At 48.0% G+C, this 16,195-nt stretch overlaps 1 protein-coding gene across 1 annotated transcript in view; it reads left to right on the forward strand.

The window, feature by feature from the left end:
- Positions 1-3,400: 3,400 nt before the first annotated feature.
- The window catches only part of LOC144159128 (uncharacterized), a 141,571-nt gene continuing 128,776 nt past the window's right edge, over positions 3,401-16,195 (forward strand). Inside the window, exon 1 of the mRNA XM_077690424.1 lies at positions 3,401-4,068. Within this exon, the coding sequence (XP_077546550.1) occupies positions 4,000-4,068 (69 nt within the window). The 5' untranslated portion in view covers positions 3,401-3,999. The remainder of the gene's footprint in view (positions 4,069-16,195) is intronic.

Consider the following 16,195-nt stretch of genomic DNA (forward strand, 5'->3'; position numbering starts at 1 on the left):
TCTTAATGAGAACCCTGATGTCCCGCCAATCACCAGCTTGAAAAAAACACCAGTTTTAACGCGTTAGAGTTAAAAAGCTCGTGATGCAATCGCAAATAAACTGAGTGTAAAATAAACTTAGTACATCTATCAGTTTAACCCCAGAAAACTCGAATTTCGGTACGGTTAAAAAAAACAGATTTCTCCCCAAATATCAGTTCAAAAAATAGAACCCGTTTCTTACCCCCCGATTTCGAAAAAAATATAAATCCCGAAACTACCAACCCCATATATAATGTACACCCTCACGCGGCTTCATTTATTTCCAAGCACGCCCAACACCCTTGTCCTACTGTGTGCCCGCTGCCTTACTTCATCTACAGGACCCCCTTCTGTGGGTCTTCCCCATGCACAACCCTACACAACCATACAACTACGCCAGAGAGTGGCTGGCTGTTGCGGCAAGTCTCCAAGAGCAACGGGATCTGGCGGGCCACACCCTCAGAGCTCTCAGTAGCTGCCTGACCCGAGGCGGCTACTTCATCCCCACCATCCCCTGACTAATAGAGTTTCTATCTACCGTCCTTGTCTCCCTATTACTCCCTGCGGATGTGAACATTCACGGACGCAGCGGCGGCCTTGTAGTACTTGGCAGTGACAATACCCATGCAATCTACCCAACGGAGATTCACACTCATTTGCCCGCCAATGTTCAGCTTCGGACCATAGCCCATGGTATTCATTATCCTGTTGACCGCTCCCCACAGAGCTCTTGTTTTGGGTTTCTGAGCTGAACGCCAATTAATGCTATTGACCGTTCACGCGTCTGCAAACACGGCGGCGACGAGTTATCGTGGTTTCGTTTAGCTTCGTGGCCAACATCTTCCTTTCTAAATCAAAACAACGATTGCCCCCGTTGACCCCATTTGATGGCGGACGGTGGCGGGTGCAAAAAACCCAGCAGTCGGCCCTATCGCAGCTGCAATGGAAAAAAATCAGAGCTGTTCCATATTGTGAAGAGTGAAGTCCAACGATGCTGCATGGCGTTCTCACGGGATTTCCTTTGTTGGGGTTTAGCTATACTGGTGATCTGCTATGCTGAATTATAGGGACGGTAGCGCAATACCTGCGTGACTGATAAAGGACACACATGTTTGGTAGGTGGAGACAGTGACGTCTCTAGCGCGCCGCACTAGTGGCCCTTAAAGAGCGCGCATGGCGCTGTTTCAGGCGGGAGAGAGAAGCTGCGAGTGGCGAGGAGTATACACGAGTCGGTAAAAGAGGCAGCGGCGGTGGAGAGGTGACGCTGAAGTATAGTATGAAGTGACGCTGCAACCTGCTTTCTCCATAAATGGTCATGCTTCACTGTACAACATGTAATGCGAGAAAGCCAGCTTACAAAAACCAAGCTTACACGGATCTTTTTAAAGTCTGCTTTACCTGCGAACACAAACGCATTGCTAACAAGACGTCTTTTCATGGGCAATATAAACCTTTTTTGTGTTAAAACACTGAAGAATATTCGTTTTACATTAGTATGACTTTCTTCAATACGCTGAAGATTGTTTGCGTGCTCTCGGCCTGCCGGTGGACACGATGCACCGCATCCTAGCCATGAATAGCCTCGATTTAAAAAAAAATGTGCGCCTACTAAGCTAATACGCATAAGCATCCAGTATCTCAACCTCCCATAGTAACCAACGTTCATTTCTCTTCTGTGTCCCGGAGAAGAAGGATGTCATTCCGCATTAAACTTAAGCGACAGGCTACTGCAGGTGTACTGTGTGTAACACAGCCATATTTATACAACGTCGCGATGAGTGTAACGGAACAACGTGAACTCACAGGCATGTCTTGTCCCGCTATGGCTTGCTATAGCGGCCTTCCGGTGCTCTGTCCATCGGCGTTGTTTAATTAGGAGAGTGAAAGAGGAGCAAATTTTCTCGGGCTGCAATGACCCGAAGCGAGAAGAAAGCGGTGTCGTCACGCCCGGTTGACGCCTTCTCCGCGAGTCACGATTTGGCATGCTTAAAATGTCAACACACCCCCCCCCCCCCCCCCCTCGCACACACACCCGAACGAATAGAGGAATGCCTGTATGCGTGCCCACGAAGGTTCACCGGTTTCTGTGTACTCTAGATTTACACGGTTCGCTTGAAGCAGCCTGCCCCTACGGGTCGCGCTACTCGGGACGTGTTTGCGCATTCCGCCGCCATGGATCAGTGGCGCTATGCAGCTGCATCACTGTTTTCTTCCGCTGCTCGCAGTCACGGCTGCAGCGATTCTCATACGGCGCCCTAGCTATCGGAAAGGGTACAAGAGAGAGCGAGCGAGCGAGCGAGCGAGAGAGAGAGAGAGAGAGAGAGAGAGAGCGAGAGAGAGAGAGAGAGAGAGAGAGAGAGAGAGAGAGAGAGAGAGAGAGAGAGAGAGAGAGAGAGAGAGAGAGAGAGAGAGAGAGAGAGAGAGAGAGAGAGAGAGAGAGAGAGAGAGAGACTAATTTTAATGAACGAATTAAAGGAAAACATAGAGAGGTCGGCCTGATCATATGATATCTGGCCTGCTATTCTGAGCGAAGAAAAAGCAAAAAGAGCGTAGATACAGGGTGACAGGTACGATTATTAAGGACGTTAGCTCCGCCTTGCCCGTTCCGCCTTTTCGGCCGATCGGAGGCGTTTTCAAGAAAACAGTTGTCCCAACTTAATCTTAAATGCGACTCTGATGGCGGCGAAATGCGGATTCCAGTAGTTCTACAATGATTCAAGCAACATATTGTCGTACAAGATGACATGTTCCAGTCACCTAGGAAAACATGCAATTCCATGATGAGTTAGTACGAATGGTTATGTCCCTAACATCATCCCATCATCCCACCTGCCACCTCAGTTTCACGAGGAAGGAGACGATGCCACCCTTCGTGAGACTTGGCCCGCCCACGGTACCGATCGGAAATAGAGGCACCTGTAATTGTGTAGAGTACGGTGACACGCTGTCGTAACTCTTGACGAGAGGTGCCTCCTTTGTCATGAGCCCCGTGACCTGGAGCTGAATAACAAAACCGCCTGCGCTACGAAATTTGAGCGTACGTTAAAGATCACCCGTTGGTCGAAATTAAACCGTTTCTCTCGGCTGCGGCGCAACTCACAACCCAAGCGCAGCTTCGACACTTAAAATCCCACTTTAAACTTTTTTTGAAAAACAAACGTTCTAACGGCAAGCCGCTAGCTTCCTTTTTTCCTTTCCATTTCAGCGGCGCGACGCGCGCCGCGGCCGCCTCGCGAACCGAAACCAAAACAAGCGCGCCTGACGTCACACTCACGCAAAACTTGCAGCCAATCAGGAGCCCCCGTTTTCGCTTTCGGTTTGGCGGCGCGTCAGCGCGCAGCGCGCGCGATCCGCCGCTCGCCGCCACAGCGCCAGTCGAGTCTCACGACTAGGCCGGCCAAGTAGCCCACCGTCTTCGCGCTGAACTGGTTTTGCGTCGAGGCTGTGGCGGCAACGCAAGGTGTTCGCGGCCAGCTAGCCGAGTTCGTGATTCGCGTCAACGATAGCGACGACGTATTTTTCTTCTCCCGCCGCCGGTGCGGGTGCGTCCAGACGGATTCGAACCAGTCGTATTACCGAGAAAGATAGCGAAAAGTGTCGGCTTAGCGAACGGCGGACAGTGTCACGACGAGATAGAGCCATGTTTCGACGTCAACGGAGTTTCCCAGAAGCTCAACGAGGCCGGATCGCTGCTGAGGTGCCCTGTCTCCGCCGCGGCTGATGCCCGATGTGAATGGAATCGAAGCGACAACCTTCTCCCTACCCGTGTGAAGTGCGGTTGGCTGCATTTTTTGCGCCCGTTAACTCTTGTGCGGCCCTGGCCGAAGTCGTGTTGCCTCGTCGCCGACTGAGGTGACGTGAGCTGGTGAAATCTGTGCGGCGGTGATCCACTTTGGTGTCGTCGGCGTCGCGTCGCCGCGTGTGACCGTTTCTCTGCTTAATTTCTTCCGTCGTTTGGTGCCAGACAGCCGAGAAGTCATGGAGAGCCTTAAGACGATGATCTTCTCCTGTCTGCTGCTCGTGGCATTTTGCTCCGGATTAGCGAGGGTAAGTGAAAACTGTGCTCATGAATTCCAGCACGGACGCCGCGTACACTAAGTCATTTTGTTGCTTTCTTTTTCTGTTCTGTATCGGCGTGTGTGTTCGCAGATATGTCAGTGATTCTAGTCTGTGTTGTCATTTCTTCCTTCTTAGCAACAAACAACTCTGAGGTAGGAATGATCGTGCTTTCGGAACTGGTTTCCGTACTTCCCGTCGGAAGGTTTTCACAGGGTCAGCTCCTGCCTAGAATGTAGCGGTTTTGTGAAATCAGTCGTCAGTTTGAACTTGCTAGAGCTAAGCAGACGTTACTACGGGAGAGATAATTAGTAACAGGTTTCATTTAAAGCTTTCATACGACGTTAAGCTGACACGGTTACCCCTAAACAGAACTTCGCTTCAACGGGGACTACCTCCCAGACAGACTGTGTCCAGGATCGATGGTAGCTCCATCTGCCACATTTCAAGTCTGACCCTGTAGCTTAAGCACTCGCTGACACTGCTGAGACTTTACTTTGACTTTCTTTTGTTATGAGACACGTTTTCTGGTATGACATCTGTTTATGCCATAGGCTATACATGCACACAGACAAAAAAAAAAAAAAACAGCTACCCTAACCAACCCAGAAGCGCGCGGACCCCAATCATTAGTGATGATGAGTATGGTGGTAAGCCGAAGACTACCTTATGTGTATGGTAAGGCGGCGTGATGTGGGTCCACTGGGTTAATACAACCAAAAAGACTTCGGCAACATAACGTGAGGAACCCAGGTTCCTTATTTTTTTCACTTCGTCCACGACCACCATAATCGTCACAGAAAGTTGGCTTTCATGCAGTGTGTTTTGGGCGGACTGCAAACGGAACCACTGACAGGCTGAAAGCTTCGCTTTTAAAAGAATTGAACCGCTTTTCCTTGACAGTTGTTACGACGATTAAACTGTCCCCTTGTGTGGAGGGACATCCGCACGAACACACTCGGATACCTTTTGCTTGAACGCTACGCTGGGAACATAAAAAATTCCCCGCATTTCCCCGAGGGGAAGAATGTGAAAGTGCGAATGCACGAGTTGAATTTGCGCGGTTCGGTAATGTTCGCGAAAGAGAGATCACACACACACACACACAACTACAAAGAAAGAAAGATGCATTTATTCACAGACACCTATTTGTGTTGTCGTTGTACTTGATTGCTAGAGCGGATCTCAGCTTTGAAATTTCGTGTCAGTACTCCTTTAAGCAGGTGCATTAGCCCTTCTCACGCCCGATTCTTGGCCAATCCCCCACGTGGGTATGTGCCATGTCAGCGGCCAGGCAGCGCGCGCCCATCTCCCCCCGTTGCCAAGGAAGACGAGGAGATTCCTGGCCAATCCCCCACGTGGGTATGCTATGCGGACATCGCCGGTGGACGCAGGTTCAGGGTCGCTTAAGAAGTGCATTCGCACTTAACTGGCCAATCCCCCACGTGGGTATGTTATGCGGACATCGCCGGTGGACGCAGGTTCAGGGTCGCTTAAGAAGTGCATTGCACTTAAAACCCTGAAGTATTTTTTGTTCCCTACAGATAGTCCCCTGTTTACGAGAAACATGGTTCGCCAAATATCTGACCTCGGAACACCGAATCCGCTGGTCTCATTTTCGGATCAATGTAAAGTAAGCGATCTGAAGGTCAAAAGGCCGCATGATAAAGCAGGAGGTCAAGTCACTTACTGTTTGATATATTTATCCCTCCAAATGTCAATATACAGTCGCGCTATGGAGAGTTGTGGTGACGTGTTTAAGGTGAGAATTGAGATTACGTTAGCGCCGCTGAACGCTATAAAAAAGGAACGACAAGGAAAAACGACAGGTTATACGCAAAATCCAGCGACAAATATCCACGCCCACGGTAGCTTGGCTTTTCATCCTGGCATGCGCAGTTTGAGACAAGTTGGCGGTCAAGAAAGTAGAAAAAAAAAGAAAAAAAAAGGAAGTTCGAACTAAAGCGCGCGAACACAACGAGGGGTAGAGTACCGTAAAGTTCCGAAAGAACGTCCACCCCAATTTCAGAGATATCAACAAAAAATACCAGATGGGCGAACTTTCGGCTCAAGTACGGAAGGGACATATAAGTGGCCCCGTCAACACATGAATAGATGATTCGCGTTTTGTTGTTGTTGTTGTTGTTGTTCACTCATCGGCGCTAAAGCAATCGATTTTGGGGGGTTGGCGATTTTTGGAGTCTTTGAGTAAATTGAATATTTCGCCCGTAATGGGGTGTGGGCGATGTTTCGGGGGTGGGCGTTCGCTCAGAACTTTACAGTACTACAAGCCCGAATCGTGTCTCCTCTGCTGCAGCGTTGACACTTCTTACCATGTTTCGCACTCTTTTTTTCAAGAAGAAAAACGAACTCCTTGCCCGCGTTGTCTTCGCAAAAATAAGAAACAAGGTACTGGCGGCGGAAAGTAGCAGTTAAATGCATAACACACTTACGGACAATCACACATCACGCGCTCAGAGCTTTTCGTTATTTATTTATCTCCTTATACAGTAAGAACCGAATAGGCTTAGCCTGCCCCGAATATGTGGAACAGGTTTATCGAATGCCCGCATAATCACGCATCAACAATGCCGCTGTCGAAATTTTGTACTGCCCGCAAAAAAAAAAGCAGCCCAACAATATCCAGCTGCAAAACACACACCTCCTATCTTGTGGAGTAGGGAAAAAAATGGAAAGTAGGTTAATTGAGAACGTTAATCGATATTAACAAGTGGTTTACCCTGTTCTCATCGTTCTGTAAACGCAATAAGCTTAAGTCACGATTACCGCCACACGACGGGGAGACGGGAGCTCCTCTCGAAACATCCTTGATCTCTGACCCTCGCCGTAACGTGCGTTAAAGGATGCCCTGCCAAAGCGCTGCGCCGATACACGACCCAGAAACGAGGAGACCTTCTTCTTATACGAACGCTGTTTTCACTATAAGTCGTCGTGTTTCTCGTTCATTTTTTTTTTTTTGCGTTAATAAATCAGAGGGAGACTAAATGCATAATTCCGTCGTCGACTTAGATTAATGACGTTTTCGGTTGCGTGCCCTGTACGTTTCGTGACTGAATCCTGTCTTTCAGAGCGGGGAAATAAAAAATACACATGTAGTTTAGCAATCTTTTAATCTCCCCAAGACAGGTTTCGCGTAGACTTCCTCCTAGACCTCCGGATGACCTCCGCAACACCTTTCTTTATTTATTCGCTGGTTTTCCGTTTTAGCTGTGTACCTGTCGCTTTCTGGAATGCCGGCGCTCTTACCGCGTAGCGCTAAGACGATCTAAGTTGACGTCGGCCTGACGGGCTGTTCAACGAGCGCTGTGAGTGCGGGTATTAAGAGATTAAGACAGAGGCGAAGCCAATCCGTAATCCATTTCGCCTGCTTAGTGGATTTTGACAGAGCCACGTCGAGTTGCCGCACACTGGGAACTCCCGAAGAACCCGCAGAGTTTTGCAATAAAATATTGAACAGGGTTGCAGCGGCATTTTGTATATGCCATTTGTGTGATTACAGCGTGTTGCACAACGTTTCTCGTTTTAATGCTGTTTCACTACGTATTTACTTCAAATTATTTTTTTATAATAATGCACCCTACAAATGAAGTTTGTCAAGTGTATTCCGGCATTTCATTTTTACGTATATTCTCTTTTTATCGCCCGCACGTGTATTAAAGGTGGGAATTAGTAGTCTGCGGACACCAGTGTAATTATATGATGTTTTACAATTCTTCCATGTTCAATCTGGGTTTTGGAGCAACCAGTTTCTTATTTTATTGACAGAGAGAGAGAGAGAGAGAGAGAGAGAGAGAGAGAGAGAGAGAGAGAGAGAGAGAGAGAGAGAGAGAGAGAGAGAGAGAGAGCTCTTTAATGTTAACTGAAGAGGTCAGCCATGCTAGCTACAGGGATTACGACATATTGGGTTGATTACAGGGAAGAGGGGTGGGAGATTGGGGAGACCACAGTGAGCACGGCGTATTAGTTAAATGAATATCACTCGTTCTATGCACTTACGCTCTATGCACTCCCGGAAACGAAGAAGCGTTGTCAAGGACATGGTAGCAAATTAACAGCTTCGGCACAAAACGAATTGCCCGTCCCCTCAAAGCAAAGCACAAATAAAACGAAGAGTATAAACGCTACTGCACATGCCCAGCGTAAATTTTCAGAGGCACTGTAAACGTACTCTACACAGGTTATTTGCTGAGCACAAAACACACCCGGGTGATTAGAAATTCTTCTTACGGGTCATTAAGCACTGGCAAAGAGGAAAATGTTTGCGAAATGCAATGCGAGCGGATCAGAAAGCGTCATAACAGAGGCAATCCACAGAGCGCTCGAGTAACACAAGATACGAGTACATAGGAATAAGATAAGAATGCACTACGCCTGCGATAAACATATCTTAGTTAGAATACCTCGATTTTATTTTTTTAACGTTTGACAAGCCCCTCTCGAAGAGTATACGACAACTCAACCCACCTTTCAGCACTCAGTCGCCTTCTACGTTTTATTAGCAAATCCCTCTCAAGCAGACAGACTGCATTATTTCAGTTCATCAATTCCGTTCATCTTGCATTATCTTACAAGATTACTTGGGCGGCATAAAAGCGGCGACTTCCGGAGCCTCCAATAGCCCGTAGTGCCGCAGAAAAGAGGAGCACACTCTACAATTACTTTAATCTCCGCGACAGAGCTTTATTTAGAGCGTACTAACTTAGCACGCGGCAGAGTGCTTGCGTGCTGAGGCGTCGCTCCGAACATCAAAGGAATCCAGGAAGCGAGGGAGGATAGGCGCCGATATATAAATCATGACTTCAATGCCGAGCACCCCTCAAAATGGTTCGGTCGCTGCCGCATTCGTGGTGGCGCGACGAAAATATACTGCCGATATCTCGCGTGTCCCGCCGCAGGTAGCTCAAAGAGGACCGGCGAGGAAAAGATGAGGAGGTCGTTCGCACCACTCCAGGATTTCCCGACTGAAAGGAGCGAGTCGCGACGAGTTCCTTCGGGGCGACACGCTATAGAGAGCCGGTGTATTATACTATTGGGGTTGCAATGAAGAGGGCATTGCCTCTTGCGCTAAACTCAGTGTGAAATACGCCCCGTAGCAAGCAATATATAAGGATAGAAGGTATGCAATTGCTGCTGGACGCGTAATACCAGGACCGCTCGATGAAAGGGAGGTTTTCGGCGAGCGGCCGTGGTAATGTTAACTCAAGCGACAACTTTAACTTACAACAGAGACGTCCTGCGCACACATGCCATAACTAATCAGTATCGTCTTATTTTTCAGCGAAACACTATTTTGAGTTGAAATATGCCTTTGCAGAACCTCCTCTCTCTTGACATTCCCCTCCTCGACGAATCCTCCTGGAGGATGTGTTCGGGGTGTCCTTTGTATTATTATAAAATAACCGACGTTTTTTTTTTTTTTTTTTGTGTGTGTGTGTGTGTGTGTGTGTGTGTGTGTGTGTGTGTGTGTGTGTGTGTGTGTGTGTGTGTGTGTGTGTGTGTGTGTGTGTGCGCGCGCGCGCGCGCGCGCTTGATAGGTGTCCAAACTTCTCAACATGTCCCTCCTCCTCATTTCCGTTTCGTTTTGTGCATGCGTGCTCGCATGGGTCTGCGTTACAAAGACTTTATAGTACTTTCCTCCGGTTCACATTCAGATCCATCATGTAAGACACCCGGAAAGTTTGTTTCCCCTCAATTAGACTCTTTTCGCAGAGAAACATCCTTTACAGGGCATTTCCGGATCGTACGGCTGACCGCAAAACAGTCGTCGCAAGCCTCGAGTAGAAAAGTGTGGCCTCAGAAATATATTGTTTAGTTTAATGCGCCGAAGCTGCACCTGATCTATAAGATGTGGTGTATGCGGGGGTAATGGGGGGGGGGCTACGGGTTTATCTATAGGAACTTGGGCTCTTGAACCCGTTACGCAATGAGAGGTTATTACTGAAAGTTGCTTTTTTTTTTTGGTGACCGCCGGAAAAAGCAACTGTTAGCAGCTATAGAACCATGAATTAACGATGGGTCACAAAACACCTTAGCCGCTAAGGCGCCTGGGTGGTTGATAAATAATGCTAATATATGTGTGCACACAATACGGACTGGTTAATTCCTCCTTCATTGATAGGTTACAATTAATGGCAAATAATCAGGAATATTGAACGTCGAGTACGGCACGTGCGGACATACTACCTATCTCACCTCGCCAGATTACTCGAATTCCCCCGCCCTTCTCTCTCCACATACATGCATGCATGCATGCATGCATGCATGCATGCATGCATACATACATACATACATACATACATACATACATACATACATACATACATACATACATACATACATACATGTATGCATACATACATACATACATACATACATACCAGGGTGTCGAACCGGAACCGAACCGAACCGAAAACCGGAACTGAACCGGCATTTTTGCCGGAACTGAACCCGAACCCGAACCGTTATTTTTTGAGCACGCTGAACCCAAACCGGAACTGAACCGAAAAAAGAAATAACGGTTACCGGTTCATGTCGAAACGGTTCGACCCTCTGGTGTTGACATTGCACAGTCAATGCAATTCAGGCCTTTTTTTCTTTCACGTACCATCAACTTCGTACCTGCTCGAGCACTTCCCCCTCCAGACAATTGAACACTATCACGCTCTATGTAACAACAAGGGAAATGAATGAGCACCAATGTAGCAATGGTCTGTAGCTGCTGGAAGCGCGAGCGTAGTGGAAGCTGACCAAACGAAATGTCATTCTCCGCAGCTTGCAGAGGATATAAAACGACTTTGCCCTTCCCTAGCTGCAACTTTAGTGGAGTAGTCAGGCTGCAGGAGTGCTCCAGTGCGCAGCAGCGAAAGCCCGATGTGTGCAAACTTTTTCCATTTCATAATTTGTTTAAAAGGTCCGACACCTGCAAATTCTAATATTTGACAAGTGTGACCGCAGGAGCTGCTCAGTGGCTAAACCGCTTGCTGCTGCCCACAAGTGGCTTCGATGTCCCTTACCCACGACCGTTTTTGAGGACAGTACAGTGGACAAGCTCCGTTTTTTACAAGTACAAATAACAACAGATATGTCAGGGAAAACTGTTAAGGTGCGCACTTAATCTCTTGGCAAGAAACTGCAGTCCTCGACCTTGTCTTGGAAGCAGAAACAGTAATAAAGCAGATGACACGTGCAGAAAGGAAGGCCGGTACCTCACACTGTCCCATTCTCCGAGCGATCATCTTTTCTGCTTGTTCTGCAGTTTTGTCTCTTTCAGATCTGCTTTTTTTTCAAAGGTGCACTTTTACTGACTGCCCAACTCGCTACATTACTTCTACTGCTACTCGTTCCGGAGGGGAGTACTGATTTGATTTGAATGTGGGGTTTACCGCGCCGACCCAGCACAGGCGATGAGGCGCGCCGTAGTGGAGGGCTTCGGATTAATTTTGACCACCTGGGGATCTTTAACGTGCGCCGAAATTTCGTACACACGGGCGTTTCTGCTTTTCGCCTCCATCGGAAAAGCGGCCGCCTCGGCCGGGAATCGAACCCGCGACCTCGCGCTCAGCAGCGACTTAACCACTGAGCCACCGCGGCGGGTCGGAGGGGAGTACTGCTGTGGACGAATTAAAGAGCGTCTACCCAAAAAAGTTCTTCTCATGCTCCGCGCGTCAAATTTTCCTTTCATTTTGTAACATCATAATCTGTTATAAGATTACGCAATGTAGCACACGGAACGATGGCCGGGGGTCAGGCGGTACGATGACATACTGATTGTAATGCACACATCCAGTATAGCTTTCGCAAAAGGAATTGCAGTGGTCAGAGCAATAATGCAGTGACTGAGCGTTAACTAAAGCTACTTTTAACAAAAGTGTGGCTAACACATTCGATAGGGTGACAGATTTGATTGATTGTGGGGTTTAACGCGCCGACGCAACGCAGGCGATGAGGCGCGCCGTAGTGGAGGGCTCCGGATTAATTTAGACCACCTGGGGATCTTTAACGTGCGCCGAAATCTCGTACTCACGGGCGTTTTTGCTTTTCGCCTCCATCAGAAAAGCGGCCGCCGCGGCCGGGAATCGAACCCGCGACCTCGTGCTCAGCAGCGCAACGCCTTAGCCACTGAGCCACCGCGGCGGGTCATAGGGTGACAGATAACAAATTATTCAGGGTGACCAAATGATCTAATTCATTGGTAGTATTTATGTGCCTGTAGTAGGATTTTTCTAATATAATAAATATAAAAAACAAATATAAAACACAAATATAATATATATAAATATAACAAATATAAAAAAAAATGTGCGCCATTGGTATTAAGCGCTGATATTTGAACACGCCAGTACGCAGACCTAAATTTAAGGCTTCAAGGTTAGCGTGATGGGCGATTCAATAGCGACGATTGCGATTTCAACAAAAAATGAACGGGCAGAAAATATATCCCACCGTCATATCTCTTAGCGGTGGCTTTATGAATAGTCGCTGGGACAACAAAAAGTCTGGACGAGAAAGTAGGGGGTAAATCGTCACCACTTCATATGTTTTTCTAATATCTCGTGATTATTTAAAGTTTGCTTTGCAATTGCGCCACTCCCCTTGGGGAAAAGCAGCATTTTGAATTTTTGTTTGTGTTTTGATTTTACTGTCGCTTTAAACTACTAAATGTTTTTTTCTTCTAATTTCAGTGACAATTCAACTCATCGAACCGGTTCGCGAACCGTTTCAAGCTCCCGAACCGGTTCGCGAACCGGTTCGGCACGTGATTTTGTCGAACCGGAACTGAACCGGAACGAAATTATTTCACCCGAACCCGAACCGTAACCGAACCTGTATTTTTTTCGGTTCGACACCCTGATACATACATGTATGCATACATACATACATACATACATACATACATACATACATACATACATACATACATACATACATACATACATACATACATACATACATACATACATACACATAGACGTTTACCTTTATATTGTTACAAAAAACGCTCCATGGCCTGCGGGGGTTCCGGCAGCGATAGGGACATCCGCAGATCACGTTGTTGCGTAATAGATGCGTACTTGCAACGAATCCAAACTATGACCGAGTAAGCCACACAGCCTCACGCAACGAGCTTCGCGGATGCGCGCCGCCGGAGTTCGAGGAAGCGCAGCCGTAAGAAGGTACAACTCTATTTGCATGGCGCATCGGGTTTCACGCGAGTGAACTCGCTTTCGTGAATATAGATCGTGCCCCCAGCACGCGACCTCCGCATACCCAGACTTCTCAACCTTCTCCCCCTGTCTGCGTACCAGCAACGCCTTACAGATGGGATGAAAGACTCTACGAACAAACGATGCCGCTTTGGTTCTTAACCAGAGATGTTAAGTAGCGCCGCTACAGGAGGATGAATCCTGCCAATATATCTGGAGAACGCCCAAGCAAGGAGGTGACGCCGAGGCTTTCTCGCCTTATCTAGAAGAAAGAGAGGCGCTCCAGATCCCACTTTCGAAAATAAATGAACGAGCGTGCGCTCCGTCGCATACCAATGATCTTTGTCGTCACGTGACCGGCCATATTTCTGTGCTCTGACTGGAAGTGACGCCACGAGCTGCCGTCGTCGTTTCTCGAGGAGGTCGCACCACACGTTTGCTCTCCCGTTTGAACGTTTCCCTCAACTAGCGTAAATTTAGAATTTACGCAAGAACCACAAAGAATTGCGAATGAGAAAAAGATTTAAAAAAAAACTCTTGTCGATATTCGCAATACTTGTAAGAGCTTTCACGTTCTGTTGGATTTTGATGCAAATAAACCAACCTTTTTTTGTATTGTGTACAGGGTAAAAGTAGAGGTAGCTTGAGTTGGCGCAAAAGGCCGGGTGGAAAGTTTAAGCCTAATTGGTCGACGCCTCGGTCGGAGGATGACTTTACCTAAGTCTTCCGACCTAAACGTCGGCTTTCCAACTAAACGCCGACCAACAAGCATTATTGCCATAGCGTCTACTTCTCTCTCTCTCTCTCTCTCTCTCTCTCTCTCTCTCTCTCTCTCTCTCTCTCTCTCTCTCTCTCTCTCTCTCTCTCTCTCTCTCTCTCTCTCTCTCTCTTTGTTCGTGCGTGCGTGTTGATCATCGCTTTCCCCTGACATCAACAACGTCAGCTCCGTCGCAGCACAAATATGAGATGGCAGCATTGCAATAACAGCTGTCCATAGCTTTCCAAACACCGTACACGTGTGCAGGGAATTCCCAGCTCCCCAAATTGTGCTCAAAGCGCCGGAGCTTCTTTATTTGAGCTATAGGACGTGAGCCCTAATTAACCGATATAGAATTAATGTCGCATAGGTTAAGCCTTCCTTCCCCATGTAAGACAGTGACCGTACTCCTTCCGACGCCAACGCCGAGATGTCGAAAGGGCGGTGTAATCAATGAACGCTCGGGTGGGGCGAGGCAGGAAGGGAGGAAGGCCGCAGGGAACGCGCGCATCCGACCGAGAAATGCGGAACGTCTGCGACCCCCTCTTGCCGCTTGAATAACGCGCCTCGGGACACGCTGACCGAGTTTTCCTTCATCCACCGCCCGCGTGCATGCAGGCTCTCGCTTTCGAAGCGCCGCCGCTCCGGACACAACACGCGCCCGCTTTCCCTTATCGGCGTAATCTCGTTGCCCACCCATCGGATAAGCGGAAGTCGTAGGCCGCAGGCAGATGAGTTACGAGGCCCCTTATACGCGGAGGATTCCGGAATAACTTAGATCGAACGTGGAGCGGACCTAAGTAAGCGGGGTTCAGTCTCGCTAAGTTTAACAGCGTGATACCCATGACTTCGCTTCGCGGGTCTCCATAACTCTCTGTAATCTACCGGCCCCCGTCGTTACACGCGGGTTATATATTCGCCGACTTCACTGCTCCAAATACATAGCCACCAATCTCCGCTACCCTCAGCATTTACCACAACCTCACGCACTTTTAACGCGTAGCCGTTTTCCTTAGTTCGTCGGTAATTGGATGCCGTATTTGTCTTCATCCTGTAAACCCGCTATGAGAGAGTTTTAGCTTAGCGTGTTACCGAGCTACCGTACCGTTTCCGTAGTACCGGGACTGGAATGCGCATGCGCGCGCGGGCACGGTGAGGCGGGCTATCCCGTCAACGGAAGTAAGCCACCCTACCGGAACGAATACGCACATGCCCAGTTGTGTCCCGGTACTACGGAAACGGTACGGTAGCCCGGTAACACGCTAAGGTAAGACTGCGTCGAGGCTGAGCGCGAAACATGAAGAGGTGACGTCACGCAGAACCAGTCTCCCTGACCACCTACATCTATCTCGTCTGCTGATAAGTCAACTTTAGTAAGTCTGTCCACGCTCTTTATGGTAGTATATAGACTGCGCGAACAAATCGAGGACAAAGGAACAATGTCAGTACGATTTCGATGTCGCAATGAATTTCATTCGTGTAAATAAGTGTGCAATTGGTGTATTCGTTTTATACGAGTTACTGTAACATTTAACTTCTTTTGATGAATGTTCGGGAGCAAGAAGACACTCCTTTTGTGCGTGCGTTTTATGTTTTGTTTTGTTTCGTGTACTGGGAAGGGTTCAGTGTATATAGGCAAGTATTACTGTGCTACTTTTCAAGAAATGTAATTCAAATGTGTTGTTTCACCAACTGCCTGGTCACTTTGCAAGCACGGCGTGCTTAGATGGACCAGAAAATTAATCGTGTTCAGAAGACTTGGATAGATAAATGAAAATGAATAAAATGAATAAACACACAATTTAACACACAACACAGGCAACAATGCAACTGCACGCTCCTCACTTTGGACCTACTTTATTACGGCCAAAATGTACAACTTATACGCGTCCCGGTACGGTACCCGGTAGGCGGCCGAAGCTAGCGCGCGTGCGTAGAGGGGGGAAAGCGGTTTGTGTGCCTGCGCAGGTGTACCGGGTACCGTACCGGAGCCGTTTTCCAGATCTGCTATAACTCTCTAGTGACTCTAAGCTAAAAAATTGGCCGCGTATCTGCTCCTTTCGTTGCAAATGTCGTCGAAAGACGATAGTCTTTGTAGGCATTTGCCGAGGAAATACCCCCCTTTGCTTTCCCGCTC

This window comes from Haemaphysalis longicornis, unplaced genomic scaffold (genome assembly GCF_048455015.1).
Source record: "Haemaphysalis longicornis isolate Haplotype H1 unplaced genomic scaffold, Haemaphysalis longicornis Haplotype H1 scaffold_10, whole genome shotgun sequence".
Taxonomy (NCBI): domain Eukaryota; kingdom Metazoa; phylum Arthropoda; class Arachnida; order Ixodida; family Ixodidae; genus Haemaphysalis; species Haemaphysalis longicornis.